This window comes from Macaca fascicularis, chromosome 1, assembly GCF_037993035.2.
Source record: "Macaca fascicularis isolate 582-1 chromosome 1, T2T-MFA8v1.1".
NCBI classification, from domain to species: domain Eukaryota; kingdom Metazoa; phylum Chordata; class Mammalia; order Primates; family Cercopithecidae; genus Macaca; species Macaca fascicularis.
In genome coordinates, this window is record NC_088375.1 from 125,061,221 (window position 1) to 125,069,262 (window position 8,042).

Consider the following 8,042-nt stretch of genomic DNA (forward strand, 5'->3'; position numbering starts at 1 on the left):
TCAGCATGCTAATACATTATAATGAGCATATAATGAGCAGTGAGGACCACCAGAGGTCAGTTTCACCGCCATCTTGGTTTCAGCAGGTTTTGGCTGGTTTCTTCACCACATGCTGTTTTATCACCAGGGTCTTTGTGACCTGTATCTTGTGCCAACCTCCTATCTCATCCTGTGACTTAGAATGCCTAACCTCCTAGGAATACAGCCCAGGTCTCAGCCTTATTTTACCCAGCCTCTATTCAAGATGGAGTCGCTCTGCTCTGAAGCCTCTGACAAGTTCACTGGTGGCCCGGGCAACATCTAGAAACAACAGAGACAACACTCCTAACAAGTTGGCTTAAGCATTTTACAAATACTGCTTTTAGTTCAGAGAGGGCTACTTACAAACACCCCGTCTAAGTCCCCTAAGGGCACACAGTAGAAAACGCCCTCATAATTATCCTCCTAACACCATAACTGCGAGGACCACCATCTTCCTTTCACAGATCAGCAAAGAGAGGTGAAAAGAGGGCAAATATACTCAAGGCAGCCGCCTCTAAACCGAAACTTGGGTTTTGAAGTCAAACTTGGGTTGAATTTGAACCCCAGCCTGCCTGGGTGAAAAGCCCGTTGCTTTCTTTTTTTTTTTTTTTTTGAGACCGAGTCTCGCTCTGTAGCCCAGGCTGGAGTGCAGTGGCCGGATCTCAGCTCACTGCAAGCTCCGCCTCCCGGGTTCACGCCATTCTCCGGCCTCAGCCTCCCGAGTAGCTGGGACTACAGGCGCCCGCCACCTCGCCCAGCTATTTTTTGTATTTCTTAGTAGAGACGGGGTTTCACCATGTTAGCCAGGATGGTCTCGATCTCCTGACCTCGTGATCCGCCCATCTCGGCCTCCCAAAGTGCTGGGGTTACAGGCTTGAGCCACCACGCCCGGCCGCCCGTTGCTTTCTTTACACCTCAGCTGCCTCAGGTTCTTGAAGAGGCGATGGATGTACTTAGAGAACCTCAATATAACTACAATGTAAGTGTTTAGGTGCTTCCTTAACTTGGAAAAAACCCTCAACTGAGGAATCCTGGCCAATGCGGCGCCTGCATATTGAGTGCGCCCAAGAAAACGAATTTCCTCCCGCAGAGCGTCGGTCAGCGGCCGCGTTAGGCAGCACAACCGTTCTGGAGACTGGGGGCTCGGCGGCCCAGCAGCGACAGCGGGGTGGGGCGCGAGGTCCATACTCGTGTGTCCCTTCCTTCCCTCCCGGCCAGCCTCGCTCCGCTGTCATCTGCCTGTGGGAAAGAGAATCTCCAGGCACGCGAGCACGCGCACTCGCGGCCTCAACCCTCTGGCTCCGCGTTGGCCGCCCGGGATGGAGTCTTCTGGGAACGGTCCTCCCACCGCCCCCATCGACTGACTTCCGGCCGGCAGCTCCGCTGTCCCGCCCCCTGAGGATTCACCAATCACAGTGCGCGTGTGGCTTGAGTGGGTGGGGCCTGAGAGATTCGAAAGGAGCCCCGCCCCCTCGGAGCTGATTCCCGGGACTAGGTTGCGGGAGAAAGCCTGTTGCGTGGAAGATAAGGCAGCGCGGGAACTGGAAACAGGGTGGGCTGGAGGTGTGCTTTGCGTGTGATGCCAGGGGAGTAGAAAGGTGGCTTGGGGAGTGCAGAACCCTGAGGCTAGTGGCGGGGAGGAAGGTGAGGCGTGCAGACCGCTCCCAGTGAGGAGAGGCCAGGATGCGGGGCGGCTCCAGGGCAATCTGGGCAGTTGGGGGAGCCCTCCGTATCTTTCCTGGAAGTAGCAGGAGTAGTTATGCGGGAGGTGCCACTCCTGGGTGCTTGCTTTGCCTCCAGCATGACCCCCGCCCCTGGCTTGCACCCTGAATCTAGCTGCGAGACTTGGGCAGAAAGGATACTGAGGAAAGGTATTGTTTCTCTCCAGCTCAGATCTAACTGGACTCTCGCTCCTGCTGGCTGGACATGGAGGATTTGGAGGAAGGTAAGGAAATGAGGGAGGGAAGAATGAGAGGGAGGAGTGAGACCCAGCGATGGAGAGCTGCATCAGGAACCCATGACTGGCCTTCATTCTTCTTTCCCCTTCAGATGTAAGGTTTATTGTGGATGAGACCTTGGACTTTGGGGGGCTGTCACCATCTGACAGGTACCACCTCTTTATCCCACTTATTTTCCTCTAACAGTACCTCTTTGTCTCTAACCCCTTACTGCTGAATTACTGGCCTCTGGGGCTTGGGTTGGTAATTTAGCAAGGTTTGGTGCACTTGGGGCTGCTGGGCGGGTGGCTGACTTGGGCCTCTATGACACTACTGGTAGTGGGGAGAGAAGGGAGAAGCTGGAGTTAGATTTCAGGGTGTTAAGAAAAAGGGTAAGTGGATTTGCTGCATCTCCATCCTGGCATCATTTCTGATGTCCGTAAATGCTAAAGGCCTATTAGGCCCCATAGAACCAGGTATCTCATCACCCAGAGGCCACAGCTCACAGCCGGCATGGGCATCAGGGCCTAGGGTCATGTCCCTGGCTCTATTGTGGGGCTTTTGTGCAGTCTCCCTTGCATAAACTCCTGTTCTCTTTTGCACGGGCATGATGCCTGGTTTGTTTCCTGTCTCAGCCGTGAGGAGGAAGACATAACAGTGTTGGTGACTCCAGAGAAACCACTTCGACGGGGCCTCTCCCACCGAAGTGACCCAAATGCCGTGGCTCCTGCCCCCCAGGGTGTGAGGCTCAGCCTAGGCCCCCTCAGCCCAGAGAAACTGGAGGAGATCCTCGATGAGGCCAACCGGCTGGCCGCCCAGCTGGAGCAGTGTGCCCTGCAGGAGCGGGAGAGCGCAAGCGAGGGCCTGGGGCCTCGCCGAGTGAAGCCTAGTCCTCGGCGGGAGACCTTTGTGCTGAAGGACAGTCCTGTCAGAGACCTGCTGCCGACTGTGAACTCTTTGGCTCGGAGTACCCCCTCCCCAAGCAGCCTGACGCCTCGACTCCGGAGCAGTGATAGGAAGGGGTCAGTCAGGGCTCTCCGGACAACATCTGGAAAGAGGCCCTCCAACATGAAGAGGGTGAGTTGAGAGGGTTGAGTTGGAAGTGTGCCCCAGACTCGTGCGTGCCATGATGCAGGCAGGGAGTGGTTCCTTATTGGTAAAACGGGGATAATATTTCAGCTAGAATCGTTGGAATTAAATGAGAACCATGAAAAAAGAGAACCAAAACTCTTACCACAGTGTCTGAGTATAAGCTCTGTAATGTCTATAATAAACTCAATAAATGGTATGGGCAATAGTGATGGTTATGGTGATATTAGCAGCTAACTTCTACCCTTCCTTACTGGGATGTAGACAACTCTCCACCTCTATTTCTTAATTCCTTAAGCCACAGAACAGATATTTTTTCCACTCTAATCTTTTTTCTCTCTCTTTGTGTTTCAGGAGTCACCCACTTGCAATCTGTTCCCTGCATCCAAAAGCCCAGCATCTTCTCCTCTTACCCGATCGACTCCCCCAGTCCGGGGGAGAGCCGGGCCCAGTGGGAGAGCAGCAGCCAGTGAGGACACCTGAGCAGCCAAGTTGTGGGTGAGTGGGAGTGGGGAGTTGGTGGGACTGACTCTGAAATTTCTCCATGCCTCTCCACCAGGCCCACCTGCCCCCGTCAGATCAGTCCTGGCCCCACAGCCTTCTGCCAGCAACTCTCAACGCCTGCCCCGGCCACAGGGAGCAGCTGCTAAATCTTCCAGTCAACTGCCCATTCCCTCAGCCATCCCCAGGCCTGCCAGCCGAATGCCACTCACCAGCCGGAGTGTGCCACCTGGCAGAGGTGCCCTACCTCCGGATTCTGTGTCAACTCGAAAAGGGCTTCCAAGACCAAGCGCTGCAGGACACAGAGTGCGGGAAAGTGGACACAAGGGTAAGAGGTCAGGGGGAAGAATTCCTGCCCTTGCCCAGCATGTCCTCACCCTCCCAGAGCTGGCAACAGTGACCACTTTTGCCATCCTCATTGCAATTCGATTGGAAGATGGGGAGACTGAGTTACAGAGAGGACATGGGGCTGGACAGAGTCTGAGTCTTAGTTTTCAAATATCTCATGGTCACGGGGGAGAGTACTAATCCCACACTCGCTTCCTTCATCCAGTATTTCTTTTCGAGGTCAGTTAAATTTGCTGCTAACTCATTTCTTTTGTTAACCCTGTGAAGTTCCTGTTTCCCAGCGACCAAATCTTCCTGTCACGGGTGCCACTCGCAGCAATCTGCAGCCCCCCAGGAAAGTGGCAGTCCCAGGACCTACCAGGTCAGTCTGGTCCTCCCTTGGCCATCCTGTCTCCCTACCCTGCCATCATCTGTGATTCCAAGCTCTTATGCGCATCAGCCTTGAATTTTGTATGGCAAAATGGAGAGAGGAGGGGAGCCTGGGGCAGGGGAAGGGGGATCTCATTTTTTTCCCACCCTGAGGAGCTTGAACTCTGCTGGGTGACAAACGGGCTTGAGGAAGAAGGGCATTTTAAAGCAGTTATTCATTCTATCTCTTTAGGTAAAGAGATCAGGACAGCAAGCAAGACTTCAGTAGCAAACCACTACAGTCAGTACCTGGACTTGCCTCTACCCGGCAGACCCTGACGCCAGCAGATTCTGGCCCAGGGACAGGAGGAAGAGATGCCACCAGGGCTGGTCTCCCAGGAGGAGAGACCATGGGAAATGGGGTGGATTAGGATTGAGCTGGAGAAGTCTTAAACTCTCTGGGTTGAAAGAAGATTAGGGGAAAAGAGGTCACCTTCCAGCAGTGAAATGAACAAACAGAAAATGAGAAGTACAGGCCGGTGGTTTGTCTTTATCCACCCCCACAGTTGTGGTCAGCCCCAGAGAATTTGATGTTCTTCCCCGGAATTGGTTCACTGGACATTTCCATATGAGTGGCCTCCGTCGCTAACCTCCCTGCCCTCTGAGGAGCCGTCTTCCTGAATTGCATTCTCTACTGGACTCCGGCCTGCTTGGAGAGGTGGCAGCAGGCACCTGGACTTCAGAAATTGTTTCCTGTGAATTCTGTGACTCCTAATAGGCCAGTTTGTGATAAGCTTACTCTATGAGTCTTCATTTTTCTAAAATAAAGTGAACGTATTTTTATATTCTCTGTATATCTAGAAGTGGATCCTGCTCCTATTTCTTTCTTTTTTTAGACAGAATCTCACTCTGTCACCCAGGCTGGAGTTTAATGGCACAATCTGGGCTCAGCGCAACTTCCACCTCCTGGATTCAAGCAATTCTCCTGCCTCAGCCTCCCGAGTAGCTGAGATTACAGGTGCCCACCACCCACGTCCAGCTAATTTTTTGTATTTCTAGTAGAGATGGGGTTTCACCATGTTGGCCAGGCTGGTCTTGAACTCCTGACCGTAGGTGATCCACCCCCGCTTCGGCCTCCCAAAGTGCTGGGATTACAGGTGTGAGCCACTGCACCCAGCCCCTGCTCCAATTTCTTTTTCCCTTTTTTGTTTTTTGAGACAGAGTCTCGCTGTGTCACCCAGGCTGGAGTGCAGTGGCACGATCTCAGCTCACTGCAAGCTCCGCCTCCCGGGTTCACGCCATTCTCCTGCCTCAGCCTCCCGAGTAGCTGGGACTACAGGTGCCCGCCACCACGCCCGGCTAGTTTTTTGTATTTTTAGTAGAGACGGGGTTTCACCGTGGTCTTAATCTCCTGACCTCATGATCCGCCCGCCTCGGCCTCCCAAAAGTGCTGGGATTATAGGCGTGAGCCACCACACCCGACCTTTTCTTTTCTTTTTTTTTTTTGAGACAGAGTTTTGCTCTTGGTGACCAGGCTGGAGCACAATGGTGCAATCTCAGCTCACCACAACCTCCGCCTCCCAGGTTCAAGGGATTCTCCTGCCACAGCCTCCCGAGTAGCTGGGATTACAGGCATGCACCACTATGTCTGGCTAATTTTGTATTTTTAGTAGACATGGGGTTTCTCCATGTTGGTCAGGTTGGTCTTGAACTCTTGACCTCTGGTGATCCACCCGCCTCGGCCTCCCAAAGTGCTGGGATTACAGGTGTGAGCCACCACGCCCGGCCCCCTGCTCCAATTTCTAACAAATTTGGAGTAAATCTCTAATTCCAGGCAGGTAGCCAGGATGGGCCTCCTAGGCAGGGGCCTGAATAGGCCCTAGGGCCTTGAGATTCTGGCTCATCAGGCTGTGACTGCTCCCCTTGATGGCATTAGACAAGGACAGGCTGCCCTTCCCCAGGTCTCATGTATCATTGGAAGGTCCAGATGAAAGTTAAGTGTAGCTTAATTCACAGTAAGTGAGGCTATTAAGCTAGGATCTAGGTAGATTCTTACTTATATCCTAAACTTGAATGTCCTTTACTGGCAAAAGAATGGAGCCTCCTGGAAACACACCAGCTTCTTGTTTGCTCTCCCCGTGAGACGTGAAGGCCCTTTGGTGGTGTTCATCTCCCCTAGTCACCTCAGCCAGAGCTGCTGGAACACCTAGTCACACTCCGACTTACATCACTGGGGTTGTCCGTGCTCTCCTCATCTCCCGTTAGACTTGGGGGCTAGCGTCAGGATCCGGTAAACCTGCAGTACCCTAGTGTTGTGACCTGTGTGTAGCAGAGCATTTAGTTTATTTATTCCGAAGATATTTGGGTGCAAGATGGTGTTCATTGAAGGAATAACAAAGACACGTTTAACAGATTTGGTGTAAGGCCTCCCTTTTTTTTTTTTGCAGTCTTTAACTCTGGTAATCAGAACCAATTCAATTCCTTCTGAATTTTGAGGAAACTTCCCTCCCTGAAGGCCAGGCCATGACTTGAGAAGTGGTAAGTGGGCAAGAGAAGTGGGACTGCCAGCTGGTGCCCTGACCGATGCCTCTTTGGCCATAAATGCCTGACTTAGGCACCAGAGTGTCCTTGCCCTGTCCCTGGAGCCAGGGGCCCACCACTGCTTTCCCCTTTTTGCGGCTGATTCCAAGGTTCACCTGGCACATTCACCTACTTCAGTGACAGTGCCTAGACATGCACCTTTCCCTGAGCTCTGCAGCAACTCCTGCAGCCTCTGGGATTCCAGGAATCGGTGGGAGGGAAGGGGTATGCAGACAGACATGGAGTATTCGGCTCTGGAGAAATTTGGTGTAAGGCAAGAAACCTCAAGTGTGCTTCCCAGCTGCGCCCTGCACTGGTGTCTAGTGAGCAGGGCCTGTTGGTGGCTCCCAGGCCAATAGAAGCACTGGAAGGTCAGCAGGCTTAGGTACACACCTGGGTGAGGCTGGAAGGTGACATGTTTGTGTGGGCTGGGTGTGAGCCATGTCCGGGGTAGGTCGTTAGAGGCAAAACAAGCTGCAGACCCATGTGTTGTTGCCACCTGGCGGCTGGAGAGGGCATGGCACATCCTGTTCGCCCTCTTGGTCAGCCTTGAGTTTTGTCCCCACCCCACCTCCTCCCACTCCAAACCTGCTTCAGCAGCACTTTCAGTAGGCAGTGCCAGTCAGGGAGGAGGCCCTCCTGCCACGGCTGCCCTTCTTGCTCAGCCACCTGCCTGTCTCCTTCCCTTTGGGCCTGGCTTTCGACTTTTTCTGTCTATGCACTCTTCCACTGCACCCAGTAGCAACAACACAGAAAGCCAGTGTTTACTGGCCTCTTACTTTGTACTATGAACTGTTCCAAGCACTCTACATGTGTTAACTCACTTAATCCTCACAAAAGCTCAATTAGGTGGATGCTTTTATCATCATCCTCATTTTGTGGGCAGAGAAACTTAAGGCTCAGAAAGATTAAGTCACTCAGTCTGGTTCCAGGGTTTGTGTCTTTTTTTTTTTTTTTTTTTTTTTGAGACAAGGTCTGGCTCTGTTACCCAGGCTGGAGTGCAGTGGTGCGATCTTGGCTCACGGCAGCCTCTGCCTCCTGGGCTCAAGCCACCTCCCACCTCAGCCTCCCTAGTAGTTGGGACTATAGGCACGCACCACCACAGCTGGCTTTTTTTGTATTTTTTGTAGATATGGGTTTCACCATGTTGGCCAGGCTGGTCTCTTAAGTCCTGGCCTCAAGTGATCCACCTGCCTTGGCCTCCCAAAGTATTGGGAT

The 8,042-nt window shown here is 52.9% G+C and overlaps 1 protein-coding gene across 7 annotated transcripts; it reads left to right on the forward strand.

Annotated features, from left to right (window-relative positions):
• Positions 1 to 1,501: 1,501 nt before the first annotated feature.
• On the forward strand, positions 1,502 to 5,102 carry PSRC1 (proline and serine rich coiled-coil 1). 7 transcript variants are annotated; one of them, XM_073999936.1, is made up of 8 exons: positions 1,502 to 1,665; positions 1,910 to 1,966; positions 2,071 to 2,128; positions 2,594 to 3,035; positions 3,402 to 3,516; positions 3,607 to 3,876; positions 4,164 to 4,257; positions 4,498 to 5,102. In XM_073999936.1, exons 2-8 carry the CDS (start codon positions 1,948 to 1,950, stop codon positions 4,499 to 4,501), a joined length of 1,002 nt encoding a protein of 333 aa, XP_073856037.1. In that variant the 5' UTR covers positions 1,502 to 1,665; positions 1,910 to 1,947; the 3' UTR covers positions 4,502 to 5,102. The 7 variants fall into 7 exon arrangements, with proteins under 7 accessions (XP_073856037.1, XP_073856038.1, XP_005542537.3 ...); XM_073999937.1 differs by having other exon boundaries at positions 1,502 to 1,619; XM_005542480.5 differs by having other exon boundaries at positions 1,502 to 1,584.
• The last annotated feature ends 2,940 nt before the right edge of the window (positions 5,103 to 8,042 follow it).

What these genes read in the sequence shown, in the direction of transcription:
- PSRC1 (XM_073999936.1), top strand. An exon ending in GGCCCTCCAACATGAAGAGG is followed by an intron (nt 3,036 to 3,401) that starts GTGAGTTGAGAG and finishes TTTGTGTTTCAG; the next exon opens with GAGTCACCCACTTGCAATCT. An exon ending in GCGGGAAAGTGGACACAAGG is followed by an intron (nt 3,877 to 4,163) that starts GTAAGAGGTCAG and finishes AACCCTGTGAAG; the next exon opens with TTCCTGTTTCCCAGCGACCA.